The 23129-nt window shown below is 38.0% G+C and overlaps 1 protein-coding gene across 1 annotated transcript in view; it reads right to left on the bottom strand.

Annotated features, from left to right (window-relative positions):
* LOC139700275 (uncharacterized) overlaps window positions 1–23129 on the bottom strand; it is a gene marked incomplete at its 3' end in the record, with an annotated part of 566019 nt that overhangs the window by 106117 nt on the left and 436773 nt on the right. Inside the window, exon 4 of the mRNA XM_071598911.1 lies at window positions 17928–18061. Coding sequence (XP_071455012.1) covers window positions 17928–18061 — 134 coding nt within the window. The remainder of the gene's footprint in view (window positions 1–17927; window positions 18062–23129) is intronic.

Raw genomic sequence — 23129 nt, 5'->3', positions numbered from 1 at the left:
GGCATGACGCAGACACCCTTGGCGAGTAATAACTAGTGTAGTACGCTGTAAGCTATCATGTTTCAAGTAATTTTTTTATTACCCCAAACATAAAATAAAAAGTATTTAGCATCTTTACCTTTGATAAACTATTTCCCCTGTTCAATTTGGTATCTAAAGAAAATGAAAAACGGATGGTGGCAAACAGCTCAACTCGAAAATAATGTGGCATAATTAATAAGTTGACCATGATTATAGAGCTTTAAACTAAATTATCTGTCCCATAAGTCTTTAAGTCTTCTGGATGAAAATTTATCTAAGTTTTTATTGCTAAAGAGATGAAGCGAATATAACTGCAGGTAAAAAGAATTGAAATTATTTTCCTCTGCATCCAAAACTGTATGTTGAATCAAGGAGCATTTTTAAAATTTGATTGTTATCACCCATTTTTACGTAAAACGTGAAAAGTACAGCTACAGTCTTTGGCATTCTCGTTTTCATGAACCAAACGATAAACATGCACGTAAGTAGGCGCATGATTAACAAATGGAACAAAAATAAGGCGAAAAAAAAATGAATGTTCCTCGCGAAAATTTTGTTCGCGACGTTGCGGATGGTGTTCAGCCTCCTAATTTTAACTCATTTGCAAATTACATCCTATCATTAGGGAGGGTGCGAGCGATGAAGGATTGACCTTTTGTGTGTTTGAAACTGCAAAATTGTTGCCTAAATGTTACGACAGAATCAACTTCGATACGTTCCAATCAACGGAATGACTTTGAAACATTGGGGAGTAATTTAACCATTTTACAAGTGGTCACTTTTGCCATCGTTTATCCGACGATGGCAAACGCTCGAGAGCGCAGAAAATGGATATCGGGGCCTTGGATTTTTTTGCTCCTGAAATTAATGTTTTTATTTAGTTTTCTACCAAAATTTACTATCTATTGATCATTCAGATATATTGCGAAGTGATATATGGTAAAGTAGTTCTCTTGGTTAACGAGACCACGCTTTGGGGCTTATTATTTCAGGACTTACCTCAAATGAGAAAACTGAGTAAACAAACTAGATTATTCCCTGAATCTAGCAGATTAACTTGAAAAAAATTACTTTAAACATTATAACGATAGAAAATTTCTCCGCCCGTAACTTTTAACTGCAAAATAGTTCAATAGAAATCCTTACGAAGGCGAACATTATACGTTAACGGTTTTACCTTACCTTATTTTTCTAACAGTGTTACCTTGTGTTTGTTTTACTCGAAATACTCGAGTGACCGTGAGGTTGAACACATTTGAGGGAAAGGCGTGCTTCGTTCCCTCTGGGTGCGCGTTGGCTTAAAAAGGATTTCATTACTCTACAAATTATTGTTCTCAGGGTCTTAACATTCATTAATCGTCACTCAAGAGTAAGCCCTTGCTGCAGATCAAAATGAACGTATCGTGACTGGGTTTTCCTTTAAACTCATACTATGGTCACTCTTCTATATTCGTAGCGAAGCACTAAAGAGTGTGTAGTTACTTTTAGATAATGTGCACCCAAAGTGACAACTGAATAAGGTAGCTAAGGCAGCATTCCTCCTAAACGGTAACGAATTTAGTTTCAGTGCAAACTTTATTTATGTTTAAAGTTACTGTCCTTAGTTTGTCCATTTATGGGCCTCATATATTCCTGGTATTGCTCCAATGGTCTTCACCTCTTTCTTCGTCGTTGAAATTACTATGAAGGGAAACATTTATGGAGCATCCTGCAGGAGCGCTATTGGAAAATAAAATTAAATATCCATGGATACGAGGGTGGTCGATACGAGAAAATTTCAGAAACAATGTCTTGTATCTTTGCTAGGCCGGAAACTTTTCAGACCACCCACGTAAACCAAGAAAACTCTAGAGAATTTCTTAATGACCAGACAGTTCATGACCCGGCGTTCTAAAATTATTTGCGTCAACATTTTGCGCACGGTTCCCTTAGGAAATGAACCGCAACCTTTCTAAAGTAATTGTTTTTCTTTTGCGACCCACCCGGAAGTTGACATCCTCCCGTATTGGACGTCCTCTTTCGTCCCGAAAACGGTCTCCCTTTGCCCATGGGCTAGCTGCCTTGCGAGCTCCTACCTTGCGTTATGGCGCACTCCTGAGGAGGCGGCCGGAGCTCTGGGGGATTGCTCGAATAAGGGGACCCTGAACCAGCGAAAATATTTAGGGCAGTCCCACCCCCCTTCCCTCCCTCCGGTCTCATTCCATATCCCAACCTCCCTTTACATACCCGCCTCCGATGGATGCCCCACCATTCCCAACTCCATCTATCCATATTTCACGGATGGTACCGGATTCCTCTCCCGGAGACGCCGCGCGACAATCCGTGACGCACGCGGCCGTGACGCCATCAATTCCTTGTCCTCCCCTCTCCTTCACCCCCTCCTCCTCCCGCCAACACCACTACCACACGTCCATCCATTCTCGCTCCTCTTCCCTCCGGCGGATGAAAAAAAAATAAGTACATCCGTCCCTGGTCGGGTGGAATTTGACGTTGTATTTCGGAGGCTTCGGACACGGAGGAGGGAGGGGTCGGGAGGTGTAAACACGCCAAGGCTTTTCCTTTATCTCATTCATTCATTCATACATTTATTTATCCTTTTTCCGTTATTTATTCTCCCGGGTGATTTGGGGGAAGTGAGTGTGGGTGGGGGAGGGTGGAAAAAGGTGAGTGATGGCGGGTCGGGATGGCTGATGAAAGGGGTGAGGGAGGAAAGAAAGGGCCGAGGCGTCGAACTAGGAGGGGCGGGGGTGAGAGAGGAGGGCCGGGGGAGAAAGGGGAATTGGAGGAGGTGGGAGGGAATGGGAGTGAGCCCTTGAAAGAGAAAAGAGGGTCTCTCCACACACAAAGGAGGAGGCAGGCCAAGGGGCCACCGGGATAGGACAGAAAAGGGTAAGGGAAGAACGATGCCCGGGGGGGGGGACGGAGGGAAAGGGGTCTCTCTGGTCGGAGATATATGGGAAAGTGGTGGAGGGATGATGTGAGAGGGGCCGGAGGGCGAAGATTGGAGGGCGGGAGAATGGAGGGGGACTCTGGGTGAGGGGAAGGTGTAAGAAGAGGGATCCCTAGGACATCAAACGTCAAGGGAGAGATGACTCTCTCCTCTTCACCCCATCCACAACGTAAGGGTTTCGTAAGAGGTAGGTGCTGTCGGACTAAAGGGTTCTGGTGCCCTTATAGGTCGGCGAAGGGAGAATAAGGGGGCACGGAGCGGCTGCTCGAGGGTGGGCCGACTCAAAAAGGTTTTAGGAAGGGAGAGAGAGGTGATAGGATGGAGGTGGCGGCATTTGGGAGGATTGAATGGGGAGAATAGAACAGGATTGCCAACCCTCCGAGAATTTACTGACCCTACGGAGATATAAGATAGTAATTCACATGCGTACATAATCCATAAAAATGCTGTTTCGGACCCTCATAGAAAGTTTTATTCGCAGTGTATTTTATATGAGATTTCGTTTTGGAGTAAATTTCTTTGGATTCGTCATATTTTATAAAGATTTTGCTGTGTTTCGTTATTGAATTATTCAGCAAAATAATTTGAAATTCTTTGGGACAAATTAAATTTTGGGTATAAGATATATTGTGGAGTGTGTTCTTTGATTATTCATTCTTTACTCGAGAAAATCGAAATTAGAATTATTTTCTCAACTCAAAATATCATAAGAAACGTGTGATGTTTTTAATAAACAACTTAAAGTTTTGATGCAACGCTGTCTTTTAAATACATTATCTATGTGTCCTTGTTGATCCTCAGCATTCTTCATGTAGTTCTGATTTTCGATGGAAAATAAATGCGTACATGATGATAGAGAAAATATAAATATAGCAAGTATTGAGTATTTCATGTACCTGAGACAAATTCCAATGCGTTATTAGGTTGGTATCAGTTCTTATAATTGTTAAAGAGGTGCTGTGAGTCGAACTGTTCTAGAAGCACTCAACCCGGGAAAACCATTAAATAATGGTTTTGTTAATTTAAATTTATCGGCTTATGGTTACAATAGTACCACTTCATGCTTTTAATAATTTATCTAGTTATGGAAATATAATTACCATCCATTTTTCCCCAAATTGAAATTATCTTTGCACCTAACCGTTTCTTACACCATTTATAACATGGTATATTTCTGCTGCCGGTAAAAATAAAAGAAAAAATGATTGGTCAATGAAATATTTGTACCAAAATTATTTCATATTTTAGCAGAAGGGATGGCTACATTAATAGCATCAGTAGAGTTCTTTACTTTTCATTGTACTATTCATGTGAAAGTTAATCTAGAAACCTACCAATTAAGATCTCATATCGATAAATACGAGGGTAGAATACAAGGGGTGGAACGAATCTAAATACTACTTATTGTAGATTGTAATCAACTTACAACTCATTTCATAATGTGAACATACAAATGTATAACTATTTGCCCACTCAGTTGAAATTGTACTTAATTCAGAATTTCAAGAATAAGGTGTATACTTGATTACTTGCTCACCCAAATTGCTCATTCGATGAATTCTTTAGTGACAATCTTCTTCACATTTGAGAACTTATGTTTACATGTGAGTAATATTTATATTGATAACATTTATTATGATTGTACCATTTTTAAAAATGAATAAAGTATTATTATTATTATATAATTTATCAATTAATTTTTTCGATATGGAGACTAAAAATTTTCAAGTTAAATTAAAACTTTTGATGATAATAAAGGAGCTACTGTTAGAAAGAAAAAGTGATATTTAAGTGATTGGGCAAGTACACGTTCAATTTCCTGGGCAAATGAGATATTTATCTATAATTTAGTTTACCCCTGGTTTGTCTAAAACACGGTCTGATCCCCTTTCACGCATTGACGGTATGTGAGAAGAATCAATTTAAGCGCATAAATACTTGACGATACAACTTCATTTCCACGGCCGGGAGGTAAAAGAGTTGACGCATATATTTTTTGGACCACGTCAAGCGTTATAATCATCGTCAATCTGTTGGCACCGCCACTGAGGGGATAAAAAGAGGAGGGGGTGGGAAGAAAGATTGGAGCTTCGAGGACGAGCTTGTCGGGAGGATTTGCCAGTCGGAAGGCGAAGACGGGCGCAGAGGGGGGGGGGGGGTCGGACGAGGTAAGAGGACGGTCGGAAAGGGCGTGGGAGGGAGGGAATAAAGGAAAGAGGGGCGAACCGCGGTGGCAGCAGCCGGGTTTCCGAAAGGGGAAGAGCAGCGGCGTGAGTAACTGAGTGGGATTGGGGGCGGGGTGGGAGGGCGGGGAGAGTGTATGGGCGGAGGGAGTTGGGATGGAGGGATCCGCGGTGAGCGGGCAGCAACGAGGGATAGAGAGAGAAATTGGGAGAAGGGAGGAAGAGATCGATAACTCTTGAACTCTCTCTCTCTCTCGTCTTCCCTCTACCATACCTATTTGCGTCGAGACGATACAGTTAACTTGACGCGGGACATAGGAGAGGAGGATGGTGGTGGGGTGTACGGAGGTGGGGGATATCTAGGAGGAGAGGGGATTTGGGGGAGAAGTGGGGGTGTGATACGGACAAAGGGTATGGTAGCCACCACCGAACATTTTCCTTTTACCATTAGCAGTAATCTACCGAGTTAAGGTAGGTATTTGATGAACCCTGCGACTACACTCTACAATACTCCTACCCTATTTAAAATTATACGAAAATTATCCTTATATCTTTTCCTAAATATTATAATAACTCTTCTTCACCTCTGCATACTTTATACCATCTTGAATTTGATCCATAAGGTCTATTATTATACTCTTTCTAACTCGTTTTCTCAGCATTCTACCCTCTATTACAGTATTTGATATCCCATTGGTTCACAGTAGCTCCTGCATTTATTTGTCCTACTATCTTCAAACTTCCCTATCAATATTCACTTTTCTTCTTCCACGTCTAGAACTTCGTTCGTTTTCATTTCTGTCCATTTGATTTCGTCCATTCTTATCCACACCCTAACAGGCTTCCATTCTACGCTTTTCCTCCGGCCTCGCCGATCTAGTTTCTGAATCACGTAAAACTATGCTGATATTAAAGTTTTTGCTAATCTTTTATTTATATTCTTTCATAAGGTGGCTGTCTTTAACATCCAGCCTCGTTTTTAATGCTTCCTTATCGAATGCGAATCATCTGTGATGCCCCTATTAATCTACTCAACCTCATTCAAAATACTTACCCACTATGTAAGTTGTTTTTACCAGCTCAGTTTATGTCCTGGGATTGTAATGCTAATATTAGCCAAAATGCTGCTTCAAATGTTATAATATTTATTTTGTGATGATGAATTCTCATTCCATTCATATCACACTGTTTCTTCAGTATATTCTCTTACCATGCGAATAAAATTCTTCACCACACCTAACCCTAGTTCTTCCTTCCCGTACTCTCCCTCTTTCTTCACCAGAACCACCCTGTTCATCCTCCTCTTCTTCCTCTCTTCTCACCCCCGTCAAACATTGGCCCCTCTTATTTATTTAGCTACGAAGAGAGGGCGATGAGTTACCCCGTCCCACGGAAGATGGAGCTAGTGATGCGAGATCGTGTTTTATTTCCCTCTCTCTCCATCACACCCACATACACTCCTTCCTCTCAGCTCTGCTCGCAAACCACCCCTCCCTCCAGAAACGACTCTTCTCCAGGGATTCATCCCCAAACCTTCCTCCTTTACATCCACTCCTCATCTTTTGGCCTACCATTTCCTCCCTCCCTCCCGCCTGCCTCCTCGCCATCCGCTCACCCCGAGTTCGACAGCGATTCGCCAGACAGACGTAGGCGACTCTTGTTGGAGCTGGCTTCACAAGAACCATAGGCAGGGGATGGTGGAAGCTTCCCCCATGTTTCCCCCTAACCCCGGCCGCTGCGAGGAAAGAGGGGGGAGGGGAGCGGTTCGGGGTCAAGAGTTCGACGCGCCGGGTTTGGCGTCAATTAAGGGGTGCGAGAGGGTGAGCCAGGGAGTTCGTTGATTGATGTGAGATTAAGTGCTTTCGTTGTCGCCAGGGCACACATTATTATATCTGTACACCTTCCTTCTCTCGTAGGTGTACGTGCTTTTATACACGGCAGAAGAGTCTGATTAAACTCGCAGCTGGAACAAAGAAAAACAATTTTTTGGATACATTTACTATTCCCTGGAGTATATAAATCACTCTTTCAAACTAGGAACTAGAAGACAACCTGGGCCTTCTAATCTGTATCCATAAACTGCGGATCGAATGCTTAATGAAGGAACTGGAATCAGATGAATTAATAGGGCAATAATTAATATTTTTTTCGCACCTAAATGTACATAGGTAATTCTATTGTTTAGATTTATCCACGAATTACATACAATTATAAATATTTAAATCTATTTGACATACTGTCAACGTATTTTATTCGTTGAAAGAATATTCAGTTCATTAATGCTTTTTATTAAATGAATACGTTATTATTATTTTACTAATTGCTCTTTAATTTATCCGTAATACGAGTAATTCGAATATGAGATGAATAAAACTCTTTTTATTTTGACTTTTAATTCAAACGATTTCTCATTTTTTTATTTCCTGGCGATCATAAAATTGTTTGGAAGTATATTTAATTAAATCCAGCAGAATTTTGCTGACAACACTCACCATCAAACGTTATACTTTTCATAATTTCCGCTGAAAGAAAATAACTTCAAAATATTTTCACCAGCAGTTCGACAGAGCATTTTCAAACAGGATCGATAATGGTTGAGCTATTAGCTATGAACAAGAGTTAGCATCGAAGTACATGTAGATGTGGCCAGCGAGGATAATGGGATGTATTTACCCATACTATATGTATGGTGCAAGAACTTGCACGGCACTCTGAAATTCAGCCTTTATGGATTAACATGGCTTCAGTTTTAATCCTTTGAGAAGGAAAATTTACCGTTGGCTAATGATATTCATTATTACTGGTAGTCTACCGTTCAGGGTAGGTTTTGGATGGACATATACCTATATATTTATACACTTTCCAGTTATGTCCAAAAAATCACCACCTGAAGACAAACGCTACATTAAACTATTCCGTCCCTTACGTATTAAGATATCTCCCTTCAATCTGGCCAACATGTCTATTCTCTCCCTCCCCCTACCTTGCTTGTCAAACATTCTCCCCTCTCTCTGGGTATTTAGCAATTCATTGCCAATCAGAATACTATGTGGCTGTTTTCCTTACCATGTTTGTTATTCTCTCAATAATTCTATCTCCATCACCACCATGTCTATTAGTTTTTTGTTTGTATTTCCTTTTCATTTTATTATATCCACTCTTCTATACATCCTCATCTGAAAAGCCTCCAAACTACGTCTGTCATCTTGCTCCAACAGCCATGTTTTCGCTCCGTATGAAACCACGCTCGTTACCAAAGTTTTCACTAGTCTTTTCTTAACCTTATCAATTAACGTTCCTGTCATCAATTCCCTGCTCCTCGCGGAAGGTTTTTTGCCTGAAGCAATTCTTCTTCTGATGTCTTTACAAATTCTACCATCATGATTCAAAACACTTCCAAAATAGATAAACTGTTCCACCTGCTTTAACTTTTGCCCACCTACTTCAACCTTATCTCTTAGCCTATCTCTTTCTCGTAAACCTCATATCTTTTGCATTGTGTTAATATTTGTGATTCAAAACCTACCACACTGATTTCATAATGTACTCGGCAATGATTTCAACCCTTTGGCTGATTGATAAACCAAAGTTTGATTATCCTCAAACTGAATTGATTCTATGAATTATCGACCAATTTTAATTTCTGTCTCCAGTTCTTTCCATGCCCCTTTTACCATTTCCTCCACTTATATAGTACATTTAAAAAGTGCGTGATAATGGACAACCCTGCTATATCCCTCTTCCTTACACAGATCTTCTGACTCTTCACGCCCACCTGAGCAGTTTCTAATTTTAAGGGGAACTGTAAAATTTTATACTGGCTTCAATAATTATTCGATATAAATTTCTTTTAAAGGATTGACACAAAAAAGTTAAATAACCCATGGTTATTTGGTGAATTTTGGCATTGGGTTTAAAGTTTAACATCGTCTGGACATCGTCATTTGATACTTGGGGTATTTACCTTTAACACTGAATAAATAGCCTTAATATTTTGAGGGTAACTATAATCTTAAAATATTTAATTGAACAATTCGACAACTTAAAATCACCTAAATATACAAAAACGCTTTTAACTTATACTTAATCCCATTCCGGTAATCGATAAAACCGTAAAGAAATGCCGTTATTCCGAATACATGGGCCTTAGGTGTTTAATATAACGAGAAAAATGGAGGATAAGCTATAGTTAATGGATCTTGGATAAGGTAAGATTTCGACATATTTATCTTCCAAAAAGGAGCGCACTTCATTGAGAGATCAATTTCGGAGGCGAAAGTCCGTTTTCCCAGATTTTCTTTTTTGTCTGTAAACCGTCAGCATTATGGAGAAAGGTTGTTGTTTCACTTCACGTGAAAATGGTAATGATGCTCGCTTGAGCATGGTTCAGATAATTGATCACGCTTCAGGAAGAGATTAATGGAGGTGCTGTCGGATCGATGCTTACGCCAGTCGAGGGTACTCAGTGGTGTTTATGATGGAAGCTGAACCTTCGGGAATCCGCTATCGTCTCGCTAAAGTGATTAACTAAGCGCACGTCTGCATCCTCATCTAGCACGGTATTAGCAATGGAGGCGTATTAGATAAAATATACATGCTATAATTGAATTTGATATTTTACTTAATTCAGAGAATGCTAGCATATGACGGAAAATAGAATTTTGAAAGCAGAACTATTAAATTTTGGATCGAAGATTTTCGACTCTCGCCGTTCAATATTTGAAATTGAACATCCAAATATGAAGTAGGAACGCGAGGCTGCTGCATCTTCAGGGGTACAGAAAAAAATATCTGTGGTTGGTTCGATGGTACCGCGCCAAGCGCCAAAAGCCGAGAATCATGGTGCTACGCACCGAGCGTTTAAAAACTTTGTAGAAGGCCTCCATGAACAACTATCTCTCCTCTTAGTAATATTATAGTGTTATATTCAGCGTACAATATTGAATTCTTAAATTATTTTTCCCCGTTAATAACATACAAATGAAAGCCAAATTGATAAAATGTTGCTTTATAATAGTTGAAAAATGAAATATGAGGTTTTCGCGGTGTTTATTCACAACGGTTATATTAAAAATGCTTATACTTGAGGTCCTATTTGAGACTCAAATTTAGTATAAGACAAGTCGAAGGAACCTTAATTGTTTTTAAATTGATCATATTTAACAAATGTTTATTTCGTATGCATAATTTCATGAAATGTTTAATTAATACAATTTTTAGATACCTTCAACTAATAATACCCTTAAATACAAAATATTTTAGTTTTAAAATTCTTTTTTGTCACAACAATCTACTTTTACCTATTTTTTGAGCTATAAATATATTTACGTACAGCATAATGTAAGTTAAAGGGTATTTCTACTCCGTAGAAAATCACTTTTCTTCTATTGTTGGTTAATTGGGGGATATTACATTTCATGTAATTAATTAGTGTTATACTTACCCTTCAAAATGATGAACATAATTCATTGTGACAATGAAATGCTTAATGACACATATCGATAATCTTACTACTTAATTTTACTGCTATACATTTTAAAAATTTTTATTGATACAGTTTTTTCCACAAATGCATTCAGAGATACACTCAGTTTCATGAGCGAATTTGATCAAAAACATGCACGGAAGATGATAATTATCCTCAAATAATGATTAAGAAAAGGTAATGTTAGGAATTTGCAATTAGAACTATAATTTTTAGATAGAAGCCTCCAAAATAGATAAGAGAAACCAAAATTAATGCGTTTTGATCGGCGGTGGGATATGCCATTGAACTTACACCCTACTCCTTTTTCCCGAAGCTATTACGCGAACCTTTTCTAGGTCGCTGACCAACTTGGTACCAGGTTGTTACAGTATAGTTACCTTTCCGAGTTGACCGGAGAAAAAACTCTCTTCGGGTCTCCACAATCTGATCCACAGTAGTCATGGAGTGCCGGAAATATAAGTTGAGGAGAATGGTCCAGCGGCAATTGAACAGTGCTCTCTCTGCCGTAAACATTCAACTTGGCAAGACGTGACGGAATCAAAACTCAGTATGGTGCGTAAACTGAATTACATGTTCCTTGAACAATCCTTGAGGCAGAAGTGAGTGAAATAGGAATAGGCTTGGATGCGGTGATCATCTTGATGTCTGATAATTACAAGCTAAAGGACCAGGTTCACATTCTACCAGTGATGGATTTATTTTTCGCAATTTCCAGTCGACTCATAGGTTAGCTTTTGATGAACTCTTGAACTACACACTCTTATATTCGTAAACCTCAACAAATATAAGTCAAAATATCCTTCAACCCCACACTAAAAATTGCAAATAATGATTACTCAGCTCTCCATACTTTCTATCTCCTTTAATTACATCCAAAATACCAATTATTTTACAACCTCTACGGCAATTTTCCAGCATTCTCTACTCTATTACCGATTTAAGGGTCTCATTCTTTCTCAGTATCTCTAGTAACAACTTGTTCAGCCTTTCCAAATTTCTCCCAAAAGCAGTATTTCTTCCATTGACATACCAAGACATTTATATTTTGCTCTCTCTTCCACCCATTTCATTTTCTACAAATGCTACTGGGATATCGAGATATATTGAATTGCTCTATATCAAATTTCAAAATGCTTAATGCTAAGCTGAGGAGAATATGATTGCGTGAAATTTTTTTCGTCAAAGAATTGGAAAATAATGCCTCAATTGATCAACTCTTGTTTATTGAGGTAATATATTATTCCAGTAACAATCAAATATTAATAAATTGATGGTGAAAATGTTAGTTTCATCAATGGTGCTTCCTCTGGTCTGATTCTCGTATTTCGTTTCGGGAGTATCATGTTACACAATCCTGGGAAAATATCCTAATGTTGAGTTTCCACTCCATTCCGCTTTGTATCTTTTCTTTACCGGAAAAATGTCTTGGTTGAAGTGCTTAAATGTTCATCCCGCGTCACTATAATTTGGCGGGAGAATACCTAGTTTTGATTCTACAAAAAGCTACGAAAATTTACTTTGATTTAACTGATCTCACGTATGTCCGGCCTACGTATGCTATCAGTCAAGAAATAAGCCAACTAAAATCAGCAATTGTTTACTATAATAAAATAACAAAACTATTTTAGAGGGTTAAACTATCCGATAGCTTCAATTAACCTGACTGGTAACACCTGAAAATTTAATTGAAAAGTGTATTTTGTTTGCATAATTTTTCAGAGCTAAATGCCGCCATAAGTTCATGGCTATTAATATCTTTGCTATAACATTTTCCAACTGGAATAACGATCCGTTTTTTAAATTGGCGTCCTTTCACGATATGAGAAAAAAATTGCATAATGTTTTGGCTCTAGAGGTAATAGAAAAGTGGTAAATGGAAAACTAAAGAAATTAATGTAACGGCCGGACTAAAATGTGAACGAAGAACATTTTCGGGTGAACGGATATTGAGGAGTTTCTGAAAACAATATAATATTATATATGTCCCGTAAAATATTCAAATCAAGAGTAAAACCAAATTTCTTGGACATTAATTACATACATTACTCATTTAAATATACTTGCTACGCTATGAAATTTTAAAATAATAGAGAAAAATTACGCTAGAAAATGTATTCATACCCAAAAAATATGACTCTTAAGAGAACAACTACTGTTAAAATTTATTGTTACCGTATTACAGCGTCATTAATACTAAATGCTATCAGGTACCATTTGATTTTTTCCCTTACCTATTGATGGCGCAATACTTAAAAAGAAACCGTGCTTTAATGTGGAAAGTTAGTTTGATAATTAACAATAAATATTAAAACCCAAAAATTATCCAGTTTAAAACATGCTGATTACACTGAAAAGTACTGTCGCAACTCATATACGAGTACAACAATATCTCTCAATGTTTGGGCCACGTGAATGTTAATGAGTGTACTTTCAGATATTACAATTGAAAAATGTAAGTTTTTAGATGAAGTACTAATGGTTCTCCCTTAGGTAACGAGTACTACGTCTGTTTCACGGTATCAGAAGGATAGACGTTTAGATAATATATTTTACATTGATCTAATTTATTATATTTCATTAATATAATTTCTGTAATAATTTAATGTTAGCGCTCAGCAATGACTAGCCGTGGATGAATTCCAATGAAAACACGATAACAGAGTGTATTTTACGTCGAAAATCGACGAGAAACCTTCTTTGCCGGAAAAGGGATTGGATGCTAAAGAAAAGAAAAGGGGGCGTCACACGACGGCCCAGAATTTCATACCAGCAAAGGGATTGGAAACTTCCGGCTATCCAAAAACTGAAGGAAGGAGTGGAGGGAGGAGGAGACCAAGGAGCACATCGTCGAACTTTCCCGTTGAGGATATTAGAAGGAACATGACTTAAAGTCAACTGCAGGACTCCAGATGCGAGATATTTAATTTTTGATTGGATCTGGAAAATAAATGAGTTTTGGAATCGAGTGTGAGGATGTCAAGGGACATTATGATGTCAATTGCTGAAACCGTTCTGTATTGCCCACTCCCCCTTTTGCTGTCAACTTCATTAACATTCGAGATGACTACGACCGCTTCAGTGTTTTAATTTCCGTTCCTCGGAAAGCGAAATGAATGTTAAGGGACAGGGTTGGGGGGACCCATTGCATTGCGGCGGCATAAGGACAAGGACCTCGAGGGAAATGAGAACGGAGTGTCCGGAATGATTTGGGCATTGGTTTTTTTCTGAAATTGAAGTATCAACGCGTACTCATCTCCTTCCTGTCTGTGCCTGACAATCTATACAGTAATCGCACTCCAAACAAAAAAAGAGTAAACTGACATACACAAGCTAGTGAACCAGAAGGTTGGTCAACGGATTTCCACGGAAATATAATTACGTGAAAGAGGCCTGTCTGTATTTGGGGAAAAAATTGAGACGAATATGTTTAGTTTGATGTTGTTGGGGAAGGCTCAAATTTGAGAAGAATGGGAGTGCATATAAAGTGGACATTTCATAGCGCAATTGCTTTAAATTGAGCCTCGCGGGAACTAATTTTCCTCATTCGTATGGCCTTTATTTGGACTAATGTCATTGAAATGTTCATTTGGCTCTTGACGCTCGAGCGGGACAGGAACGATATTTCTAAATAATGAAATCCATAATGCCGAAATGCAGTTCAATGAGGCTCCAATTCAATATTACGATGTATTGAGTAAAATTTAAAATCTGGCATTTTATAATATGGTTCCTTCCACTCCGATTGAAGGTTTTCTCATTTTCATGTCAATATAATATTTGTTTATCAACTATTATTAAAAAAAACTGTTCATCCGGTGGTAGGATTCAAGTAACCAATTTGATTCTATTGGTTGCCTTTAATCTGGACTAACTTTCCTATAGAAATCACCACTTCTCAGTTTTTTAGGGCTCGGCTATAGATTTATGCTAAACTTTTGAAAAACAATCCACCAATATATTTATCATCTTTTCATCGTTGCTGTGATCGATATTTGCCATATGCTTCGTGAACTTTTAATTTTAAAATAAATATTTGAACTGAGCCCTGTTTGCGTTCCCTAAATAATTAATTTTTCTCCCAAGTTTCACCGATTAAAATCGAAACAAAATTTTAGGCATGTAGGAAGAAATACGGTTCAGGGAAGAGGCTATCTTCAATTGAAAGCAACTTTCCGTTTTGAGATCGATTTCCGATTATAATTAGAACGTGAGATAGCGTTAGATGGGAAAGGGTTATTTCGAGATCTAGCGGATACATTCAATCTAATGCGGTGGTTGCTTGTGGCCGCCAACTCAATGAATTCCAAAGGCGACCACCATCAACTTCCCTTCTGGTTTAGGAGGGAGAAAGCACTCCGGTGGAGGCCGCAATTCCTCGTCCTCCAAAAGTGTTTCCTGACCCTGTTCGATCTAGACCCACTTCGGCATGAACGAGGAGAAGGAGAGAGGGCGCATAGTAAACACTTTCTCAAGGTGTAAATACAGAAGAGAATCTTCTTCACGCCAATGTATAATCATTTTATCCCTTAATGAGCTCACATGAGTGAATCTGAGAATGCGAGCGAGTAGAAAATTTCCTTCAGTCATTTAACATATTACGAACGACTAGTGAGGTTGTTCAATACGCTGAGTTAACATCTTTCAAAGTGTTGACAGACAAATAGTTGCCAAAAATTACCATATTTACCGCTGCGTAGTTGCACGTATCTTCACGTTGCATGTCTTTAATTTCAATGGAGAGATGTTTAAAATAAAATTGGATGGTGAATGTTCAACTTTTTTATATCAATTAAGCCGTCTTGTTTATTTCAAACATTAATAGATAGAAAAACGATCAATTAAAATAGCGATTTCATTATTTTCATTGAGGTTTTTTACCGATTTTGAGTTTGAGAACTGTTACTGAGTAGTATTGTGATTCTATTGCTTTGTTATGAGTTAGTGAGGATTTCGAGTGAGGCGAAAGCTACCATGTTTAATATTAAAATTTTGAGCAGGTGGAGGAAGAAAACTAATGGAGGTGAAACTGTTCAACTCTCTGGGAATAGATTTGGACCAAGACGATTATAGCGACATGTATTTCTTTTGGGTGTGAAATACTGAATACTGTGATCGAAGGAAGAAGATGAAGCAAGCTAGATAAAGGCACGAAAAAAACAAAGATATTGGACAGAATGAAGGGATATGAGATGTATACGGAATTGAAGAACAGTTGAATATTGTTGAGGGGGTAGTTTAGTCTTTTTAGAAGGAGATGAGAAGGTTAAACTTACCTTAACCGATTAACCCATACAATAATACGCAAAAGAAGCAAGATGGTAATGCCTGTTATGAAAATCTTGGTTGCCGTAGTATTTTTATGGAATGCGGCCGTCAACTTAAGTTTTCCTTGATGAACTTTGCTGATGATATTTTACTTAAATTTAAAAGCGCCTCATTTGTTTCTCTTATCATATTTTAAGTGCCCACGCAGTATCTCACGGACGATTTTGTGGGTTAAAAGTATTTAATTACTACGATGGTTCTATAGGGGAAATTTAGAATTTAGGAGATTAAATGCAATCATTATTTATATTTATATCGGATTAAAACAATATTTTCATTAAATTCAATTTATTACACGACTTCAGTCGACCAAAATATCATCTTCATCAGTTGCACAATGATGACAGTGTTCCGTTTTTGATACAGTGTTGTGTAATTTAATTGATGCAGTAAAAATGGATGGATAGTCAATTTTACCCGATATTAGTAATTTACACAGAGTGGCGACCAACCTGATTGTTTATTTACGTTCTTTTAATACTTATACAAACGTTAAATAATGACCAATGAAAAGGGATATCCTTCTTTTCTGTACTCATTAGAGCACGTTTGATCACAGCTTAGAGGCTTATATGAACATTAAATTCCTTTTCGGTTGGAGTCCTTTTCCAGGAAATCAGAGCCCGAGGGTACTTATTTCCGCTTGTAGCTCCATTCATAACTGAGCGCCAAAATTATTTGCCGTGTTTAAAATGAAAATGTACACTTACATCTAACAAATGAATTAAAACAAAATCATGTGTAGTATTATTTTCAAGTTGACTAGATATAAAAAAAACGTTCATAAAATGCCATGCATAACCAGAAGCGTATTTATAATTTTAACGAACATCTCCTTTTAACACTTGGTTCTGAAGTAAGGTAAAAGTCTCTCGTTTGCAGCATTATTTAGTTTACTTATTATTCTTTCCATTTGTTTAAATTATTCTGTGCGGAATACCTGAGGAAGTGTCATTTCCCAAGGAATATTGATTAGGATACAGAAGAGTCCGTTTTGCTAATCATGTACAGTGGGTCCTTTATATACAAAATACATTTGACACAAAATCTTAGTAATATGCAATATTAGTATACATTAGAGGGAAGTACAAATTGAAAAGAAATAAAGTAATCGAATGAACTCCTTCTAGTCCGGCTAATCCAGTATATTCTGGCTTGATAGATCTGGTGACAGATATCAGGTGCCACATAAACAAAAAAAGAGATATCACAAGATGTGGCTAGTCACTTTATTCTGTACCAAGTTTTGTTTCAAAGCATTTGTAAATTCTAATCATTAATTTTCCTTTACACTACATTTTTTGGCTTAAATTATCTTAAATCCTAGGGTAGTTCATTAAAGATTATAGAAGAACAGGTACCTCCAATTTACGTTTACCTTAATTTGTATAATATTTGTTTGTAATAAGCTCCATATTATCACTTGATCGGTAATAGCTGTTTTCATGCGTCAAATATTTTATATTTGTCATTAAAATAGTTTTCTATTATAATGACCCATGTATAAAACCTGTCAACAGGTAGGATTCTCAATAGTTGGAAGATATCTCTCCCATCTAGAATATTTCTATTCTTTGATCCAGCCTCTGACATTGTCTCTAGGATTTTTTCTGTTATTTTTTTAGAAACTTAATTTTTGTAGAACTAGTGGATCCCATAGTGTTATACAGTATCTTAAAAAACTCTAAACTGGTGCAAAATACACTACCTTGATAACATTCATATCCGTGACTTCATTCAATTTTTTTCTCCTTTGATAAAATATTTATTGATTCGGACACATTTTCTGTCAGCTATAAGCGTGAGCAAAATGACATCTGCTATTGTGTTTCTGATATACCAGGTGGCGCGTTTTATGAAGGAAATTTTCTATGTGCAAAAAATCTCCCACACAGTGTGACGCTCTCACTCGCCTTGGGGATTGGAAACAACTGGGGGGAGCGTGACCGCATTTACTCACCTCTCGGCCGTTCACGAGCCACGCTATCTGCACAGGAGGATGCGAAGGAGACGAGGTGCAGTTGACGGCGACCTTCTCACCAGCAAAATACGAAGATTTCACCCCGCGAACTACAGGGTCCTCCGACTGGCGCTCTGCGAGGCGTCCGGGATCGACCACGCCAAACGGAAAGAAGAGAAGAGAAAGAGAGGAAAAAGAAATGAGTCCATCTGTTCCGGACGGGTGGAATGGGAGTTTCGTGGGAGAGGTCAGAGCAGTTCCCTCCAGTAAAACCTTCGGGATAAATTTGGCCAACGCCACCGAATTGAAATCGAAAAAAAAAAAATTCCATCGGAAAACGTATTTCCCGGAAGGAAGCAAAAATTTCGTCGTTCTTCCAGTTAGATGAGAACCCATCTTCACATATCTTTTGCTTCCGTCCACGTCTTAAGATGTGACGTGAAAGTTGTCGCGATGTTTTATCACATTCAATATATTGTACATCCTAAGTTGGCCGACAAGAGTACTGATTTCGGGACCCATATGTTTAATTACAACCTAATGAAAGATATTCCCACTGGGCGAAGTTAGCGTTATTACCTCCTTCAAGTGAAACCTTAAATGTCAATCGCATGATCCCTTCCGTTAAGAAAAAACCGTGGCTGACTCTCAGTTCTATCTTATCTCGTTATTCCTTTCCTTTACATACAAGAAGTTCAAAAATCCTGCCAATTATTTATTCGGGTAACCTACCTTTGTCTCCGCCGTCATAGTACAATGCATACAAAATGATGTTCGCATTCCTTTACGATACACATGTTCCTACTCTAAGAGATACCTGTAGCACACTTGAAACTTTGATCTGCAGAATGAATGCAGATTGTATTCAAATGATGTATATGCAGTTTTCCTTTCCAAACTCAATTTAATAGGCCAATCCAAACCAACGCTCAATCCTCCGTTCCGCTCCCAAACAAAAAACGGTATCTAAGCGTGTAATTGGACTCACGAGTTCACCTTACGATGATGTATCATTTAACAATCAATCGTATATCTGATTCCTTTGTAAATTTTCCACTATGAAATTTCTCAAGATATCGTTATAATTAAAAAAAACGTTCTAACTCCACTCAATACCGCCCGAATTTGTGGAGCCACCAACAGCGCCAAGAGCAGTCAAGTTATCCTTACATATTTGCACTTTGGATTACGATTAATTTGTAATATCACTCACACAATCCGTGAGAGTTGCTTCAAGTAGGTATTTATAAAAATTATAGCTATTACAATTCAATATATTTATTCTATACAACCGATGCGATTGAATCCAAAAATATATAATAAGAAGTTGGGATGTAAGAACGAACGAATGCATGCATGTTTTTTAATGACATGGAATATTCATCCAGCAGGAGTGAATTCTTCGTATATTTTATCCTATTTTTGCCACGGAAACAACTAATTTGATCGTAGAATTGATCCCACAGGGTTCATTGTTGTATTTTAGTGTGGAGAGACAAACGATCTGAATCAAGCTTTGGAAATCCGTCTCAGGGAATTGGAGTTTTCCTTCTCCTTGACTGCGCTCTTCCACGGCTTGATTTTTTTCATTACCTCCCCTTTGATGAACTCGCTTAAGGTCCATTTCATTTTGGTAAGCTCATTTCCGGAAAATTTGTCAAATCCGTCGGGCGAAGCGGATGAAATAATGACGTCTCCGGATGTAATTATCCTCCAACAGAACAAAGATGAGGAGAACAAAGAAGTCATCAGTGTCGGCTAAGCTTTCTCTCCCCTCTAAAATACGTAAATCTGATAACGGATAAACTCGTAAAATAACTCGAGGCAAAGACTAGAATGATTTGCATTTGTCGATAATTCTGCGGGTCGAAGGAGAACACGGGGTATAAGTCGCTTTAGTGAGACCTTGGAATTATCTGACTGACGAACACGGTGAGATTCGTACTGATATCCAATACTCCCCGCTTCAATTTCATTGCGAAAGGTACTTAGGTGTTTTTTTACTCCTTATCTGTAGAAATGGCCTGAAATGGGGCTCATAATGATGTTTTATTTTAAAAGTATATGTCGGTGAGTAATTTTCTGAAATTAACCTTTTAATTTATGAATTTGGGTCATAATCACGACGCTGTATTTCGCAATGTACCACGTGCTATATATTGGCGATTCTTGTCTACACCTAACCAAATGAAATTTCGGCACAATTTAATGTTTCTTAACTTAATCTTGCGTAAAATAATTCTCTTAAGAGGTCAAACCTTTCCAATTTTTTTAAATTTAGATAAGTTTGGAAAAATCTTGATTAAGGTTTGGGACCATATCCAGCCACCGTTGCTTATCTACATTATAATATGGTGAAAATCCCCCGATCTACCAAAAAGGTGTGTGGTAAGGGGTAAAAGTACCGGGCGGAATGGGTAAGAAATAAGGGAGGGTAAGGGAGAGGAAGGAAGAAGTAAAAGAACATTGCCCTAAAAACCTCGAAAAAACATATTTATATACATGCTGTCAGAAAACTTAAACAAAAGCAATTGCTATTTCATCAAATAAAATAGTTGTTATTTAAAATTGAGAGAATAAAATGATTTTTCATAAGGTCATAGTGTGCGATAGTAGTTTGGCAACGTCAAAGTCCAGAAAAGTTACCAATAGCACCAAGGTAGGTTAAACTTGCATATTTGCAATGTAGATCACGGTTACTTTGCAATATCACGCATATCATTCATTATTTGCATCCAATAGATATACATAACAATTACGACTGTTTAAGTTTGATATATTTATTTTATCCAAAGTCAACGAGATGAACTCTCCTAATTATTTGATGTGAAGTTGGGAAATAAGAACTCATGCGGAGTTCGAGTTGGCGGCTTTTCCAGAAAGGTTATATCAACCACAAGAGATATTAATGTCAGGGCATCTCTGAGAGCTAACGCTGATTTTCCTCACATGAAACTGCCTCTTAATTCGCTCATTTGAATTCTGTAATTAATTGATTTAGACTGGCTTTAAAAAGGATTTTTCCAGATTTATATCTTTAAAGTAATACTAAAAATATGATCCTGACAAACTAACACCCATTCACCCCACCACCACATGATGTGGGTTAAGTCACATATTTGCTATAGGCAGGAAATAAAGAATAGAGAGGATAAAATTAAAATTGATTACAATTGAATACACAACATTACATGATACCAAAACAAAATTCCTAGCATTCTAATACTCTATCAGTGTTTGGAAAAATATGAAAAACAGCAACAGTGGTGAAAATTTTTAAATTAACTGCATATATTTACTTTACTGAATTAACTATTTATCCGCCATCCTAAATAGGTATATACATTTGACTTAATGCTACTTATTATTTGAAGTGAGGAAAAAAAAGCTTCCATTTTCAAGTTTTTAAAAATTGGCAACCAGTGAAAATGAGCCTCTTCCATTTCAATCATTTGAGGGGGAAAATTTAAATTAAAGATAGGAGGGAGGGGTGGTTATGAGATGGATAATGGAGTGGTCAATGAAATATGAACTCTTTGAGCGTGAAGACAAGAACGTAAAAAACCAAAAAGTTGAAACTGCTGTACTTTAAAGTTGTTCGTTATTTAAGCACGCAGCCAAGTCAAAGAACTGCGGGAGATGCCGCGACGGTAAAATTAACGGAGTCATCCATCCGCATTATATTGCAATGATTTCAGAGCCGGGATCCTGGTCAAGGTGAATGATTCTTACACTTTGATGTTATTGCATTATAAATCACGCAGCAATTTCATTTATTTTTGACCGCGCCGTTATAAAAAATGTCATTTTTAATTCTTGCCCGATTTTTGCCGAGGTGTTTTTGCATGAGACAGGAATCGTTTGCTATTCGAGGTATGCCTAGCACCACGGCTCCTCTCGCTCACGACTCTGCGAAAGTTATTAAGTATTATCGCGGATTCAAACATGACTGACCGGTGTATGGTCTCATGAGGGCGTGGGGCGGTGAGGTCACGGGAGGGAGTTTTGGATAGAGGGCGGGGAGGGCGAGATGAAACCTTTCACGTTACTTTGGGTCACTCTCGGGGACACTTCAAAATGCATGCTCCCGACAGGTAGAATGCATGGGCGTTTCCTCTCCCACCTCCAAACATCCCCCACACGGACGACATCCATTCGCCGTGGACTCGCAAATTATATATACGCCTGTGCCGGCCGCGTGCCTGACCCCTCAACGAGTAGGGGATCGGATCGGCGCGGTTTGCCGTGGTACCTTCTTTCTCGCACCGAACTTCCGGGTTCATTTCCTGACTTCCATGGCAACGCATTCAGTGAAAGTCAACAAATTTTTGAGAATAACGCTCCCAAACACAGTATACCGTCCGATGGATATAATATCGTTAAACTAGGCTTCCATTGTGTGATGTGTAGCCGTGCTGTAATTTAGTGAAAAGAAAACATGTTTGTGACTATTAATCGATAGTTAAATCCTGTTTTGGTAATGAATGAATAAGGTCAAGGGATTACGGATGAATTTGTGTCATATTAGAAAATTGTGCTTGCAAAAAATTTCCCAAAAACAAAAGTGTTAATGAACTCAGTAATGAGATGGGGGTTCAGCGACCTAAATAGATGATATAAATGAGACTCCAAAGAGCGTAGTCATTTTCAAACACCGAAGAAACTTCAATTAAATTCATATATTTAGGGCCTTGCAACTGGATTTTTCGGAGAATTTTTTCACATGCAAGCGATCTCGCCATAAGATATAAGTACATGCACTCAAAACTGGCACTTTTTATAATGGGATCCCTGGCGTGAGATCAAACTCTCTGCAAGTCTCATTTCAAGGCCCTGGATAGATTTCTTAAGCTTCCTTGATGTTTCAAATTGTTACGGCCATTGGAATCCTATATATATATATATATATATATATATATATATATATATATATATATATATATATATATATATATATATATAAATATATATACACATTCAAACACGAAATCCCGCCAAACGGCGAATAAATACTCATATATACAGAAACATTTATAAGGAAAAGGGATAGGAACACGTATAAAGGACGAACACAATTGAGGTGGGGAAGGCGGAATCGAACGGATCACAAGAGTAAAAATATTTCCTCAACCGGGACTCGAACACCGGATCTTTCCACTTGCCGGGCGGATGCTCTTAACCACTTGAGCTATCGAGGATATG

This window comes from Hetaerina americana, unplaced genomic scaffold (assembly GCF_022747635.1).
Source record: "Hetaerina americana unplaced genomic scaffold, ioHetAmer1.1.p SCAF_10, whole genome shotgun sequence".
In the NCBI taxonomy this organism is placed as follows: Eukaryota; Metazoa; Arthropoda; class Insecta; order Odonata; family Calopterygidae; genus Hetaerina; species Hetaerina americana.
Note: the sequence above shows the minus strand (reverse complement) of the source record. Positions and strands in the feature narration are given on the sequence as shown.